Here is a 17,722-nt window from a genome sequence, read left to right on the forward strand (position 1 = left end):
AAATTATTAAAATAAAATTCAGTGCCGTCGTAATATGTTTGTGTTTAGCTGACTTGCGAAAAAGTGTTCGTGCATATCTAATGAAAATATTTACATATGTATATATACATACTCATATATACATATATTAATTTTTAAATAAAAATATACACGCTGTACCTCCTCAATAGTGTGTAGAAATGTTTGTGAAATTGTACAACCGTACCTAAATAAATACTTAAGTATACTATGTATAAAGTTTGTGTGGGTTTTCCATAAAAAAGCAACAATAACAATATCAAAAATAAGTATATACATACATATATACAGTGTGCTCTTTGTGTTAATGCTGTTTAATTGCAAAATGAGAACCTGAACTAATGCTTAAATTCATATTGGATAATAAATTGTGGGTATCTTGAGCGATTGTTGTCGACACACAACATACAAACGCACCCACATACACATATTTGCATACACAACGGCGTTGAGCGGAATTTAAGGTAAAGCAAACGATCGTGCGGTGTTAATTATTAGCTAGAATAATACAAATTTTAATATTGGCAAACCCGCACATATGTATGTACATACATACWTATGTAAATCTGTGAACACTTATAAATATGGCTATAGAAAACCGCGTTGTATACACGAAGAAATTCTAAAGAAAGCGGGCCAATGATATGTTTTAATCATCATAACTGAGACAGAGCTTGCGAAATATTAATAAAAAAAAATATTTTTATTCTTTTATATTTTTGCTTTCTTTTTTTTTTGCTTGCGATTCAATTTTTTTTTTTTCGCCACTGCGTCTCTAAAATCATTTTCCATAATCAACAAAATTYCATTTAACGGCATCGTTTATACTATTAACGCGATTTTATTACCRCTAATTCCTATATTATCTAACTTGAAGCGTTAAACAACCAAAACAGCCTAATAAGGCAGTGAAATGCTGCTTYAAGCCAAAAATTCAAGTATACGCAGCAGTGAAGGCTGAACACATACTGAAACGAATAAAGCGGCGGCGTTCACATTAACGAATTTGTTAGTATCGCTAATATTAGAATTTTATGCCATATTCTACGGCGTATTCTAAGTTCAAGGAATGAACTGGAATGATCGCCACTTTCTTAAAAGTTCCTTTACGCGGTTTGCTTAAACAGTCTTTACTAATTTCTTTCTAATAATTTCTAAAGATTTATATGCAAAAGTTCAAATGCTCTTAAACACAAATTTTGCTCAAAAAGTATTCAAATGATAAATATTTCGATAATCAGCTGCTAGACTTTGCGACTGACTGTTTCAAGAGGAAATACTTTTAATTTATAGATTTAATGGTCTTGAGTTGATATATTATCAACTGATTTGATTATTTTTTATAATTTGAAGARTATGCAGAAGAAACCACACTCGTGTTGCCAAAATCTTTGGGGAGATATGTATGTAAAATTGAAGCAAAGCAATCACGTGCGATCGTGATTTCTTTTGTAAAACAAGAAAAAAATATTCACTTAGCAGGAGAAATTCTTAAAAGGACATACGAAGAATTTTGTCGTGATTTTGATTAGACAGYTTGCATGACAGCCAATTGCTATAATGGTTCGATATGAACAATATTTTCGGATATAGGAGCATTGCTTTGGATATTAATATATATCGAATTTYATGAATATTTCTTGTGAAATAAACAAGTTTTCCATAAAAGAACTTGAGTTTGACCCATCAGTTTGAATGACAGATACATGCAATACTTGTAGTTGTCTGAACTCAAAAATTTCTATGGAGATTGTACCAGTGTCTTGGACAATACTGCATATCAAATTTCGTGACGATATGTCATGGAAGAAAATAGTTTTCTATATAAAGACTTGATTWTGAACGATCAGTTTGTATGACAGCTATATTTTATAGTAGTCCGATATCGGCAATTCTGATGAGCAGCTTCTTCAAGAAAAAATAATGTCTGCATAATTTCAGGTCGATATCTCAAAAATTGWGAGATTATACTGCTTATGTACTGACTGCTAAATCGCTAAATCGACCCACTGGTCGCGTTGATCATTTATAATTTAAGAGTTTTCGACGAGCTTTTAAGGGTGTTACAAACTTCTAATACTAAAATGATATTAATAGAGACCAAACTGATTGTAATAACGGAAACTTGTCCTTATTAACAGAAWGCAGTGAGATTGGGTATGCTTCGACCAGTCTTTGCAAGTTGCGAATCGAACATTCAATTGGTATAAATTAATAAGTAATGATGCCGAATTCGATCAGATGGGTTTAGAATAGTAAGTAATTATGCCGTTTTAATGCGATATCCACTCTCTTCTCTTAAATTAAATTAAGTAACTTCTTATTAATCACTTTAAAAGAAGAAAGTAGAAAAAAAGTAGACCCAGCAACCCAGTGACTTTGCTAACTACTTATTTATACCATATAACACAAACCTCAAGAAAGTCAAAATTTACTAAATCGTTTTTTGAACATTAAAAGTCTTTCAAGTTCGGTTGGTCACAAATTTTCAAGTTCAATGTATAGCATTAAACAAGTAATAATGAATGCATATTTATAAATCTTCATAAAACATGTACAAATACTTGTATTTATATTATTTTTTACATACTAACTTCAAAAACACGCTAGATAGCAATCACCACAGCGAAACTGTAAGTTATTTACCTACAAGTGTAGATAGCTATGTCAAATATGTTGAATAGTATTAATATTGTTTCATTATAAATTAATTTCTCAACTTTTATTGTATGCTTATCTAACGATCGGAAGTCTACTTCAGCGGTTCGAAGCGAAAACAAAGCGTGCGTACACATTCACACACTTGCATACAGTTAGACGTAGAACTCTTATCAGAGTAGTAAACCTATTTTCTACCCACCTTTTATGTGCATAAATATATACATACGTACCTATGTTCATACATATGTGGAGGTTTGTAATACTTTCGGCATTATCTTGGCAAAAAAAAAGGGAAAAGTAAAGAACTGTTTATAAAAATAAACGATTGTTAAGCGCTTAAGATAGCGGAAAATGTTTGATAGTAAACATCAAGTCTATATACATACCTATATTTTATATATACATACATGCATACTAAGTATATGTATGTAATGTCTATATATGGCCACATTTTATAATAGTGCTCAGTTGATAGTGTGTTTTTGCACCGAAGAGTTGTGACCATACTTGGCTTTAGAGCGGAACTACAATGTTTATTGCGAATTTTATTACATTGCAATGGTTTATGGATCTCACTTGATCTTTGACGATAGTCTGTACAAATGCTATACGGTATAGTTAACAGTTCTAAACATAATAACACATGCCAAATTTCGTGAAGATATCTTGTACAAAAAAAAAAAAGGTTTCCATATAAAGACTTCATTTCGATTGTTCAATTTGTATGATAGTTGTATGCTATAGTGATCCGATAACTGCAGCTCCGACAAATTAGCAACTTCTTGGTGAGAATATTACGTGTGGACATTTTCAGTTCGATATCTCATAAACTAAGGGACTAGTAGTCCGCGTATATAGAGACAGACGGACCAGCAGACGGGCATAAATAAGTCGACTCAGCTCGTCACGCTGATCTTTTATATCAAAGTTTTACAGGAAGGTTTTTGAAAGTAAATAACTCTCTCAAGCCCTAACCATCAATTCTCAACAACATCTCAAAGACTTTTCAACCAGAAATTCAAAACTTTGTTCACTACGGTTCCCGTGTGATACCAAATTGAGAACTATTTGGCWTTTAATTATTTTATTTAAGTGGAAAACGAATTATCAACAGTTTTTCTACCTTAACTCTCATACAAGAGAAAATTCTGAAATGTTTGGAAAAAAATATTTTAAACTCGACTATTGCCACGCCATTTCCAGTGACCCCTCGAAAAAAAGATCTTAAGTTTTTAACTTAGAACTTGGACGAAGGAAAAACTGAAAATTGGATTTTTGGCAAACAGTTTTGAGTGAAAATTTCGCGACATTTTTATTCAAATAGTTTTAATGGAAAAAACAGTCCCTCGTCCATGTCATTTAGAATTCTATCTCATAGTTCTGTGTAAAATTTCTTGAAGATTGAGTAAGGTTGAGTAGTTCTAGAGAAATKTTGCCAACCGATTTTCACAGTTTCGAGAAAAACGCATTTAAGGACGGTGCACTTAGACTAGCTGGCCTCTAGCGTACACGTTCTCAAGGCTGTAACCCCTAGAATTTAATAGGACAATAAATATTTTTTTTTTGAAACATGGGTTTACAAAGCCAAATATGAGGTTTCAAAGATTGATTAAATAACAAAAAATTTGAAAATGTTTATTGACTGTAATTTTCTAAAATAACTAAATAAAAATATAATACTTYCTAACTTGAAGTCAAATACATAATTATTAATCCATGTCTACAATGATTATGAAATATTTCGAAACACCTACTCCATAGCAGGAACTAATTTATTTCCAACCTCCTTTGGGAAAAACTCGACAACCTGTCACAATTACTCCGACTCAAATTCCACCCCGCAGCGTTTTCGAGATTTCAAAAATGCSAAACCGTCGTGCAGAGATTTTTATGCAGCTGTGTTATAGTAGGTGAAAGGGAAGAAGAAGCTGCAGTATATGTAGAAATAGGTTCAAAGAAGAAATTGAGCAAAAGGAAGCGGCAATGTTGTTGTGCGCGCTGGATCCAACCACAYAACTGATCGACGAGTTGCGCGGCAGAAGTGTAAGGTGTGCGCACATGTTCTCAAGTTGTGCCATATAAATAAATGCAATGGCATGGTATATGTATGTTTACATACATATGTATAGGAACATGTGATTGTATGTGTTGATGTGTGTTTGCATATAGCAGAGTGTAAACATTCCATGTTCTTTCCCGGTTACGCTGTTGGAGGTTCCTGCCAGCACAAAAATTCAAGTGACCGGACACTACAAAATCTGCGTATACACATGCATATATACCACATACATRTATACATATATATATGTAGATCTCATACATCCATATATATACTTATAARTATACCTACATACATAGGTGTAGGCCAAATCTCAAGACAATTGGTTTGTGTATTTGTACGCAGCGCTCAGTACAAACGCTTCACTCGAAATATACAAACAAACACACACACTCATATGTTTATACATACATATTTATACAGCTATTCACATACAAGTGCTTATTGTCAACAATAACAGCCGGGATGGCAGCAACAACAACCACAACAATAACATTGTGCCGTCAGTCTCATCAACAGCGTCGTCGACTTAGACTTCTACGGCGACTTCGACTTCTGTGCGATCTCAATGCGGACGCGTTGCGGTAGCAAGCCCACACGTCCCACAAAGCACAATAAGTTTTGTGTGTCGCTATGTGTGTATGTACATATGTATAAAATGCTTGTGCCCATACATCTCTCCACACGCTGGCCGTTCTGTATGTCGCTGATGGTTTCGATCATTTATTTTTTCATATACACAAACTTACAAACATACGTATTTTTTAATTTGCGTGTAGTTTCCGCTCAAACCGGTTTCATCATCTACATTCCTTCCCGATGTGATGTGATGCGCGGAGTCCATACATACACACTTACCCATGTATACAGATATCTGTAAGTAGCACGATGCCAAGTGATGATGCGACATTTGCGCGCTGAGAGATTCTCCGCTGGCATTTTTTTCTCGACGCGCCGTGCCCATCCACCAATACACGCACATATGTATACATACATATGTATGTGTGTTTGTCTGTACATATGTAAGTAAGTTCGTTTTGAACCCCCACCCGTAGTGCGCGCCACAGCAAAGCTAAGCTTGTGCGCTGGCTTCAAAGCCAACAGCGCATGCTGACAATGGCAGCGTTTTAGAATCTTTGCTCTTCAACTTTTTCGAACAATCACTGTATGTACATATTTACATGTATGTATGTATGTGCATGCCTGCTACTTTATCTTCCAGCATACGCGTGTAAATTTGTTTTTGCCTCTTATTGTAATTATTTATGCTTCGTTTTATGGCACAGGCACTCTTCTGCAAATGCTTGCTTGCTTTTTTCATTCTTGATCGTTTTCTCTTCCGTCTGCGGCGTCGTCATCCGGGTCCGCCGGTTACACTCCTCTTTTGTGTGCGCTCATTAGAGCGTTCAGACAACCATGCGTTCAAACGAACCAACCAACCAAGCAACCAAACAACCGATCGTCAAGTTCATTTGTGCAACACCGCTTAACTGCCGGCGATTATTTATTCTTTGTGGGGCGTGCATTGCAATATTTTGAGAAATGTCTTCCTGGATGTACTTAATTGAACGGGTGATCCATTTAAGCCATTGGGAGGGGCGCTTTCTCTTCCTCAGTGAGATCAACACAAGGTAGTTTTTGAAGATTTGTGGCGGATATAGTGTGTATTTTTGGAAATTTATACACTGAACAGGGTACATTAAGTTTGCGTCTTGTAACACACAGAAGGAAACTTCGAGGGCTCTATAAGGTATATACTCGTATAACTTAATTATCAGCGTTGATCTGAATCATTTAGCCAGGTCCGTATAGGCGGTATGGTCTTATTTACTAAGCGAAAAGAGATTTTGATGATTTCAGAAGAAGGGTACTTGAAAGTTTTTTGGGATCATAATATCACAGAAGATTCTCTTCACCGAACTACGTTCAAGTTTTGAAAAAACTCTGCTAGAATGATGAAAACCACTCTCAAAAACGTCTATCTGAGAAAATTGCAGACCCTTATCAACAAAATGGGCGGGTCTTCAAAWCGGATATATGGGTATTTGGGTTACTTATGACCCTATAGTAACTACTTGTATACTTCTGATTCTTATTTAATCGCTTGCCGGTGAAAGCTTTACTCTGGAATGTGTATAGTATCATATAATTCAAAATTGGTTAGGTTGAATTTTTTTTCTGCCTTTTCATATATTCCCAACTGTTACTCGAAACTCATCCTTATTCCTTAATCTAACTTAGTTTTTTTGGATCGTTCTCGGTCAGTTCTTCACCCGATTGCTCGCTGGGTCTCACTGTAGATCCCTCTTCCCATATTATGCGTCTCTATGCCTGCAAGTTGCCCTCATTTGTTCTCTCGTCGCATCCGGCTTTACGTCTTTTTCGTTTTATGCACACACAAATACGCATTAACGTACATACGTTTCCTTGGAAATGGAAGACAGTGCATTTCTCGCAGCAATCAAAGCCGCAACAACAATAACAAGCATAAGAATAAAAGTAACATTAGCAACCACATTCCAACCATCCACACATTATCTACAGCAGCTACAAACGAGCATACACTCGTACAGAACAACAAAAACAACAAAAACAACAACAATAGCCACAACAGGAATACTTCACAAAGCTAGCGGGTGAGCTATGCCCATACATATGTATGTATGTATATAAAGACAGGCGGACAGACCCATAGCGACGTAGGACGCAATGGCTGAGCGGGCAGTGATAAATGATCGTCTGTAGTTTACACACACGCACATGCAAGCAGTTCATATATGTACATATATACATACGCACAGACCCCCTCAAAGTAAAAATATCTTTTCCCTATCTGCGCTCAGCCTTATACACACATACACATATGTATACATATAGAATACGTAAATATATTGTGTATTCGCTCGAGGAACGAGGAAGCGAAAAAGTTTCGATAAATAAGCAAGAAAAAATATAAACAATCTGTCATAAGAGCGGCCGAGAATTATAAGTGGATTTGTGTGTGCATACTTATGCATGTGTAAGATATGTGTGTGCCTGAAGAGTTTGCCTGAAGAAAGCAAAGTGTTGGGAAAACAGGGTGTTGCATCAGCAGTTCTTACAGTCTTATTTGCTGCGTTGTTTCGGTCATTTCACATATGTACATATAAACATATTAAGAAGGAAGTTTAATTTTAGCCATACTGAAGCTATAATACCCTTCACAGCTGCATTTATGAAAGCAAAAAAGTGCATAAAAAGATAGTTATTTTGGTTTTGATTGGTCAGTTTGTATGGCAACTACATATATGCTACAGTGATGCGATCTGAATAATTTTTGCGGAGATTACAGGCCTCTCTATAGATAGGTGATAATCTATGAAAAATTCCGTYAAATAAAACCKATTTSCATACAAGGAATAAACCTCACCTCATCTCCTCATACAGATCTTTTATAAATAGGTGCTTTATAGGGTCTCCGWCGTTCCCTTTTACATTTTAAAAATCTTGTGGCAAGTTTTATATACCCGGTTCCGGGTATAATTATATACATATACAAACATACTTATGTTTATGKAGACTTTTCCGCTCCATCCGCTGCTCATATGCTCGCTCACCCAGTTCCCCACTGCCACAGCTGCTTGCGTCTTCGTTTGCTGGTTTTCTCACATGTCTTTACACATAAATATCTAGCATATGTACATATGTATATATTTACGTACGTATGTACGTATCTTTTTCGTGCTCTGTTTACCCACTAGCGGATACGATCGGTCTTCCTTTAACTTGTTGCACGTCGCGCGAGCGCTTCCTCCAACTTGTGCACTCTTTGATTGCTACCATTGCAAACATGCATACATACATACATACATACAATATATACAAAAATACATATGTACATACATATTTAAGACCATAAATTATATACATGTAGTCGTTTTTGCTGGTCGCTTGCGGTTGCATTGTGTGAAACAAGTTTATTTGATTTTTGTTGTCATCATTGTTGTTATTGTTGCTTGTCATTTTGCTTGGTATGCACACTTCCGTTTGCGGCGTCTGGGCGAACATACATCCACACCACATACATACAAACATACGCTGTTGCTGCCAGCTACAGCCACTGCCACAGCGACTGCATTTTAACGGCAACAGCAACAACGGACGTTGCTGTGTTGTTGGCCCGTTGCGACGTTTTAGATGTCGAGTCGAGTTTCGCAAGGTAGCCTGATCTTAATAGCCGTCATCAGTCGTTTTTTTTGCTGTTGATTCTGCTGTTTGCTTGTGCAGCAGCATCAGTGGCAGCACTCGTTAGTATCGACAGCAACAACAATAACATCAAAGTTATTGTCGTCATCGTGAACATCGTCGTTTTGTATGGGTTAGTAATTCGATGTTGTTGTTGTTGTTGCTCGTTTTTTTTTTATGTTGAAACTTCCATATGTGCTGCAAAGTTAAACGGCAAGCGTTGACATACAGTGGGCAAGTTAGATTAGGGTTGTTAATAGGCTTTGAAACCTTTGTTATCTGCTCAAGGTCGAACGCTTTAAATTTAGACATGGGGAGTCTGAGTATTCGGTGGTTTAATTTTTAGCGGTGGGTGGTCCACGAAGCGAAAGTTAGTTCTCTGACAACTCAAGCTAACTTARAGTTAATGAAGTTTTTGACTTTTACCCATAGTTACACCTAAAAATGTCAGAGATCTTTCGTAAAACTGCTGGCACTACATCAAACTTGATAAACGARGAATGCACCGTCTATTGTGCCCCCAAATTTATTGTCCGAAATTGARTTTTTTCTGCGTTCACTATTCGCTTGGCGATTTAACACACCAAATTTGATTGTGAAGTACTCGCGATTCCTCTTCATGAGGACTGCAGGATGGTTGTTGTTCAGGTCACAAGAAAAGATATAGTAGTAAGATAGAAGTATATACCTTTTCAGATATATTCACTTTTTGAAAACCCGCAGACTTGAAAAGAGATGGTTAGACCTTGTGACCGAAAAAGTTTGAAGCTAGTTATTTATAAAAGAGATCCAAACATCGTCGATAGAATACTAGATAATGTTAAGTAGAAGCAAGCGATAGTCTCCAAGTACCAGAATTCTCCGTATTTGATAAATGTACTTTCGGAAAAAGTATTTCCAGTCGAATTTTGAAACTTCTAGACTGACAGACCTGGAAAATCAACAACCSATCAGATATTCACCATGCGCCAAATCTTGGAAAAGACCCGTGAATGGAGAATCGACATTCACCATCTCTTCGTCGATTTCAAAGCTGCTTTCGACAGCACGAAAAGGAGCGGCCTTTATGCCGCGATGTCTGAATTTGGTATCCCTGCAAATGTTATACGGTTGTGTAAGCTGACGTTGAGCAACACCAAAAGCTCCGTCAGAATCGGGAACGACCTCTCCGAGCTGTTCGATTCCAAACGAGGTTTCAGACAAGGCAACTCCCTATCGTGCGACTTCTTCAACCTGCTTCTGGCGAAAATAATTCGAGCTGCAGAACTAAATAGAGAAGGTACCATCTTCTATAAGAGTGTACAGCTGTTGGCGTATGCCGATGCCGTTATAGTGCAAAACAAATGGGTCTGGCAGTAAACGAGGGCAAGACGAAGGATCTMCTGTCATCAAACAAACAGCCGTCGCACTCGGGACTTGGCTCCCACGTCACTGTTGACAGTCATAACTTTGAAGTCGTAGATAATTTCGTCTATCTTGGAACCAGCATAAACACCACCAATAATTTCTGCCTGGAAATGCAACGCATTATTTCCTTGTGAACAGGTGCTACTTCGGACTGAGTAGGCAATTGAGAAGCAAGTCCTCTGTCGACGAACAAAAACCAAACTCTATAAGTCACTCATAATTCCCGAGCTTACCACTTTTCACATATATTTTTCTCATTTAACTACCAAAATTTATTCGCACTGCACCACTGTGATGTGCGGCCGTTCCCTATAYGCGAGCATCCGGCACATTACTACTCTGACCGCGCGCGCGTCTTCTCACTTCCCCAAAAATGGCAAGAAAACGGTTTTTTGGAAGGAAATTAACATAAAACGCGATTAAAACACGAAATATCGAGATATTTTTCATAAACAAGAAATTGCTACATTTGGAGGCGCGCACGCTGGAAAAGGTGTTAGCGTTGCGTCGCTTTGATTTTTTTCTGTGCTGTACTTTGGCRCATGTTACGTTTGCGTGCTGCTGTTTGCGACGCGCAAATCGCAGATCGCACGCCGCACCCAACCGCGTAAGCCAACAAACATACAAACAGAGCACAGCTGTGATCTGCCGCGCTGAAGATGCTGTCTGTGTGGGTTGGGCGCGATGCGCGCTGTTTCAGCAACCCGTTTTTGCGGATACAGTGCGGTGGGTTCACGTCCGCATTGCCAGCGGATGTATTTGTTTATTTGTCTGCTTTTGTTATTGTTGGAAGATATGTGTGTATTTGGAAATCGCCGCAAAACGATTTGCATTTATTTCGGTTTCGATTTTCGGTTTCAATACGCCGCCGCCTAATAACAATGCACACATACATGCATGCAAATATAGCTTTTTCCAAGCGGAAGTGTGCGTTCAAATACACCCACATGCCCATTGTACCGCTTTATTACGCTCCTTTCACCCTGCGTCAACGCATCGCTGTTAGTTAGTAATCTCATATATCGTTTTCGTAAACTTTATCTTATGTGTTTTTTCTTCTTTGCTCTCCTCTTTCCAGATCAGTTCGTGTACATTGGTTCGGTCGTTCGTTCGTTCGTTCGTTGTGGTTTACACGACAGCTAGCCAGCTAGCAGCTAGCGCAACTTGATTAGCAGCGAGCAGTGAGCAGCTTATTGGGCGACCCAGCGACCCAGTGTCGCAGCAGTCGTATTTCCGTGTGGCGTTGGTCAACACAAACAATTAAAATCGTGCACGCGTCTCTGGTTCAAAATGAAAATGCTTCCCGTACAGCTGTCGTTGAATCCGCAGCTCGGTCTGTGGGGTGATATGTTATGGCGTTGTCCGCCGGCGCCTTCCAGCCAATTGGCTGAATTGAAGACACAGTTGCCGCCATCGTTGCCATCCGATCCACGTTTGTGGGGTCGCGAAGATGTCACCGTCTTTTTACGCTTCTGCGAACGTGAATTCGATCTGCCCAAAGTGGATCATGATCTCTTCCAAATGAACGGCAAAGCGCTTTGCCTGCTAACACGCGCCGATTTCGGCCATCGCTGTCCGGGCGCTGGTGATGTATTGCACAATGTGCTGCAAATGCTCATCATCGAATCCCACATGATGCAATGGCATTTACCCAACAGCCCGGTCACACCGACCAGTCGTTATCCATTGTCGCCGCATAGCCATCCACAGACGCCCACATGGCCACCAATTGGCGCACCGCCGGACAGTCCATTTCAYAATGCGCATATGCATCATTTTATGACGCCCAATTCGGTAACGCTTAGTCCGCCRCCGTCGGTGGACTCACAAGCCAGCAGCCCGCCACAAAGCCAGGAACAAAATTTGGCAGTTGCGGCCGCCGCAGCAGCGGCCGCTGCTGCTTCAGTAAGCGGTGCTAGCACGAACAGCAGCAGTAGTAGTAGCACCAGTAGCGGTAGCAGTAATAGCGGTTTGGGCGTGACCAGCAGCAGCGCCAACAGTAATCTGTTGCCACCAGCCATCTCGGTAACAATGAGCAGCGGTAACGGTTACCCATCACATCTTGCGACCGCCAGCACAGGCGCCAGCAGCAATCAATCCGATTCGGATGAGGAAGGCAGTTACTCCGATCTGGCAGCGGCAAATAGTTTGTCCAAGAGCAGCGCTGCGGCAGCAGTTGTGGCMGCACATTACAGCGCCAGTCCGCCAACAACGCCCATATTAAAGGACATGCCACAGAGCTTATCGCAACAGATTACAAACAGTTTTGTCAATTCGTGGTCACAGAACCAGGCCGCACAGGCCATGAGCCAGAAGTATCAGCCGAATGGCAGTAGCGGCGGTTCAGTTTCGGCGCCGACGACGCCAAGCTATATGCAGCCCGTGAAACGCGAATTCTTTCCGGAAACCACAGAACCCAATACAAGTGAGTTAAAAATACAATAGTGTGAGCGCGAGCTTTCGTAGACATACAATTTTTTGTAACAAAACTAACTTTACATTTTTTCTCGCTCTTTCCTCAGATGGTCGTTTGCTGTGGGATTTCTTGCAACAATTGCTCAACGATCGCAATCAGAAGTACAGTGATTTGATCGCGTGGAAGTGTCGCGACACAGGCGTCTTCAAGATCGTCGATCCCGCCGGTTTGGCCAAACTATGGGGCATACAAAAGAATCATCTCTCCATGAACTATGATAAAATGTCACGCGCACTACGCTACTATTATCGCGTTAATATATTGCGCAAGGTCCAGGGCGAACGCCACTGCTACCAGTTTCTGCGCAATCCAACCGAGCTTAAGAACATCAAAAACATTTCACTGCTCCGACAATCCGTTGCCGGCAATGGCGGTACAACAACCGCAGCTGGTGGTGCTAATAATACCAACAGCGCAAGTAACAGCAGTACCAACAACAACATTAATAGCAACAATAATAATAGCAATACAAATAACGGTAACAACAGCAATCAGTCACCCAGTACAAATTTGAACAGTACAAATTGGACTTTGCCGCATCCACAATCGCCGCAGCGTCACCAATCCGCGCACGGATCTAACGGTAATGGCAATGGCAACACCAGCAACAGCCTGAGTCACAGCCACAATCACAGCAACGGTCTCAGCAGCCCGCACATGAGTCTACCTGCGATTTCACAATCCGCCGCAGCCGCTGCTGTAGCCGCTGCAGCTGCGGCCGCCTATGGTCCACCACCCACATCGCCGCTCTTCATGCACGCCATCAACGGTGCCTTCCAATACCTATCGAACCCAACGGGCGCACCGCCCAACTCGCCAGCAATGCCACACACCCCAAGCGAAAAATTCCAATTCGGCGCCTTAAAAGTGGAACACAACAGTGGATCGCGTTCGCCCGATCACGGTGATGAAATGAAACCCACAGATCTGAGCGTCTCAGGCAATAGCACCGAAAAGCGGCCTTACTCAAGCCCCTCGGCGGAGGATTGCTATCCGTAAGTACACACATACATAGCAAGCGCTTAACAACACAGCAGCTCATAAGTCTCTCTCTCTCTCTCTCTCAAACAGACTCATACGCAACGCTGACGGTCTGACCACAATCAAATTGATACGCTACAATAATGAGAGCCACGAATCAAGCGCCCCCAAGCAAACCGCGCACGAACAACAACAACACCACCAGCAACAGCAGCAGGCGCATACCGAACAGCAACAACAAGCGGAACAGCAACACCAACAACAACACACACCCATGGATCATATGGACAATGAAGGCAATGATGAGGACAGCGTGCATGCTGCTGCCACGGCAGAGAGCAATAAATATGGCGCCGCCAATCTAATGCCAACCGATCTGCGCAAGTAAGCGACATGTGGGAGAGACACAGTGATAGGAGCTAACTAATATGACAATATGCAACAAGAAGACGATGGTGAGCCGAGCCACAGCAATGCTGACACATACACACACARCAATAACAGCAACGCCAGGACAATCATTCGTAGTTAAGTGGGGAGTGCTGTTAGGGGTGTGTGGGCGTGAGAGAGCAACTCAGGAGTGCGCTTAATGAGAGATGGCAGGCAATTAGTGATATGAAAAAAAATTAATGCAGTGCCCAATAACTGTTTGGAGAAGTATACAAAAAGTCTACAAAAAAGTCTACACAAAAGCCTACAAAGAAGACTCCATAAAAGTTCTTCTGCTCCAGTGCCAAATCTACGTTTGTACATATGTAAGCTCAAGCATCGTTCAAGTTGCATAAAATTCAATAATTCATAATTCCCCTGGAATTCATACTAGCGTCGGCAAGTGTTCGTGTACCGCTCTGCTATGATTCATTTGCGCTGACGCATCGGTTGCACTTCGGTCAAATTAACATCTCTTTATGTATGTAAGTGGCAAGAAGTTGCACTTTATTTTTATTATTATTAAATTATAGAAGTGATTGGAAGTGTGCAAGCACACAGGCAGATATTTGCAAGCAAATACATACTTACACACATAATATGTACAGAAAAGCTTAGATATGTGCATACATATGTGTGTAGGATAGTATATAAAATAATTAATAAATTACTTGCAAATGAGTGCGTTAATATACATACATAGATATKWTGTATGTACATATAAATATATTTAGTACATACATATATACATAGAACATAGTTAAGCTTTTTGTATAGTTTGTAAATGTTAGACGCGTATATTTATGTTTAAATGCATACTAATATATTATATATAATATAAGGAAACATAAATAATATGCGTATATATGTGAAAGTATATATTTACAATAACTTTGACAGTGTAAGAAGTAGATTAAATACATATATACATATACACTTGCATACATATATATATTGACAAAATAATTAACAATACAGTTATTTATATGCATAAATGCATAGCTAAAGAAGTGTTATATATAAATAGTATATATGTATATACATATACTATGTATATATGTATGTAATACTAAAATTAAGGATTAATATACTCATTAATATTTCAAAAACAGAAATTCGAACACTCAGAGACGCAGACACACACACACATATATATAATGAACAGCAACTAATTTTTATATAGTATATGTAAAATGCATTATCTCTTATTTATATATGTATACTTGGTAATTTAAGCTAATTTAAAATTGTAATTTTTTGTTTTTGTTTTTTGCTTTTATTTTAGTTTTTTTGATTTGTTTTGTAAATAGTGCAAAATTTTCGAAAACTGTCGTATTTGAACTTTTTTATATGAAAAAGCTCAGTTTTGTCAAATTTTTATTGTCTCATGCAAATGAATCACAGAAAAGTGCGAAAGCTCTGCATTTAAGATCAAGCAAAATGTGAGTAAATGTTGCTAGAGGAATGAAAATGAGCAGAAGTAAGCGAAGAGGATATGATCCCTGAGCTGTGAATGCTTGGTTACCAGCAAGTCACAGAGCTTTTCGAGCAATGAAAGCTAATATCGTCATTTTAAGCCACAAAGTGATGTTTGTCTAAAGCGAATTTAAAGATATCAGTCTTAAAGTTTTTTAATGCACATCTTAAGCAATCTTAAGCATGCCAGCTAAAAGTCAATCCAGTACTAAGCTTTTGCAAGATTAAAACAGGTTATCTTAGAACAACAAGCAGATGAATAAACTAAAAACCAATGTGAAAACTGAACAAAAGCACAACTGTGAAAGTTCAACATCAAACAGTTACTTAAAGCTCAATACTCGAGCTTTCAAATCTTAAAGTTACTTATTGCTAAGCTTGTAAATTTAAGTGTGTAAGCTTACATCCGYTCAATTGTTTTCAGAGAAATTTTTGAAAGCTTAAAGAATACGTTTTCAGAGCTTAAACTAATAAATTCCTAATGTAATTGAATTTATTTAACAATATTAATAGCGAAAATTTTGTTATGAACACGGAAAAGCTATGTGGCTTTTTAAAAGCTCAAGACTTCGCAAAGTTTCAATATTTCAAAGCTCACAAAATCTGATTTTGCACCAAATCGAGCCTAATMTTTTTAGCCAATTTTTAAAGCTTTGTTTTGTAATTTTGTAAAGCTTTAGCCTTGACAAATGATAACACAGCGTTAAATTGACAAGTTGCTTTGCACATTTTCTGACATTTCACTGCAATTGCATTTACTGAAAGCTTTTCAAAAGCCTTTTGGTAATTTCAAGCTGCAATAATAACTTGAAAGCTCACTGGAAGTTTCACAAAAGTTCTCAATACAGCATTTTTCGATATTTTTGCATAGCTATTACATAATTATTCTTTTCTTAAACTGAGTGTTTTTTTAAACTCACTCAAGTTGTCGCTTTTCGGACAACCATACGAGGGGTGTAATGTGCCAATTACAATTTAATAAATAATAGTAGTTTTTTTTTTTTTTGGAAAACATAGTTTTTTAGCATACAAATATATGAATATGTGTAAATTTTAGTATAAAAGTTTATGTATTTTAAAATAAATTTCAATTTCTTCCAAGCACTTGCTAACCTAGCTTTTAGTAACAACACCAGAAAAATAAAAAATAATTATTAGCAAGTAGCAAATATTTTCAAGATCTTAAAATAAATTATATGCATACATACATACACACAAAATATGTACATATATTATTTTGCTGTAGTCCACATAAGTGATCCTTTTTAAGCTTTACAATAACGCCTCGGAACAGGTTTCAGCAATGGCGACTATTACACACACACGCATGCACACAAACACACGTAGCCACGCGCATACGCATATGCAACCAGCATACATACATATATTTTATATATACATATGTATAGCATTTACATATGTATAAATAAGTATAAAAACAGTTAAAGTTTACATAGACGATAAATATTTGTTTTATTGTTGTTTGTAGTTGAAAAAGGAACTTAACAATTAAATTGAAATTTGAGAAAAACTAATGCTTAGCGTTTTCACAGTTATAACAAAGATGTATACAACAACAAAATAACAAAAAATGTCTCATTTAAGCTTTGCACATAATTTTTAAGTTAAGCATCTTAAAATACTCCAAACACATACACACACGCAAACAGTTAAAATGCTTGTGGTTTTTGTTTTTCAAATACATACTAAAATTCATACAAATTTACATGCATATGCTTATGTATGTATATTGCTGTCTCTTATACACATCTAGATGTGTATAAGAGACAGGTATGTAATACTAAAATTAAGGATTAATATACTCATTAATATTTCAAAAACAGAAATTCGAACACTCAGAGACGCAGACACACACACACATATATATAATGAACAGCAACTAATTTTTATATAGTATATGTAAAATGCATTATCTCTTATTTATATATGTATACTTGGTAATTTAAGCTAATTTAAAATTGTAATTTTTT

The 17,722-nt window shown here is 38.1% G+C and overlaps 1 protein-coding gene across 4 annotated transcripts in view; it reads left to right on the forward strand.

Annotated features, from left to right (window-relative positions):
- LOC108978618 (ets DNA-binding protein pokkuri) overlaps positions 1–14,494 on the forward strand; it is a 69,955-nt gene extending 55,461 nt beyond the window's left edge. Inside the window, exons 1-4 of one of the 4 annotated variants that reach the window (XM_018948993.1) lie at positions 38–482; positions 11,448–12,794; positions 12,892–13,840; positions 13,917–14,494. In XM_018948993.1, the coding sequence (XP_018804538.1) occupies positions 11,660–12,794; positions 12,892–13,840; positions 13,917–14,214 (2,382 nt within the window). In that variant the 5' untranslated portion in view covers positions 38–482; positions 11,448–11,659 and the 3' untranslated portion in view covers positions 14,215–14,494. Of the gene's footprint in view, positions 1–37; positions 483–970; positions 1,027–3,444; positions 3,465–11,447; positions 12,795–12,891; positions 13,841–13,916 lie in introns of those variants that run through there. The other 3 variants (XM_018948995.1, XM_018948996.1, XM_018948994.1) reach the window with 3 other exon arrangements.
- The last annotated feature ends 3,228 nt before the right edge of the window (positions 14,495–17,722 follow it).

This window comes from Bactrocera latifrons, unplaced genomic scaffold, assembly GCF_001853355.1.
Source record: "Bactrocera latifrons isolate USDA-ARS-PBARC rearing strain unplaced genomic scaffold, ASM185335v1 scaffold_124, whole genome shotgun sequence".
Classification (NCBI taxonomy): Eukaryota; Metazoa; Arthropoda; class Insecta; order Diptera; family Tephritidae; genus Bactrocera; species Bactrocera latifrons.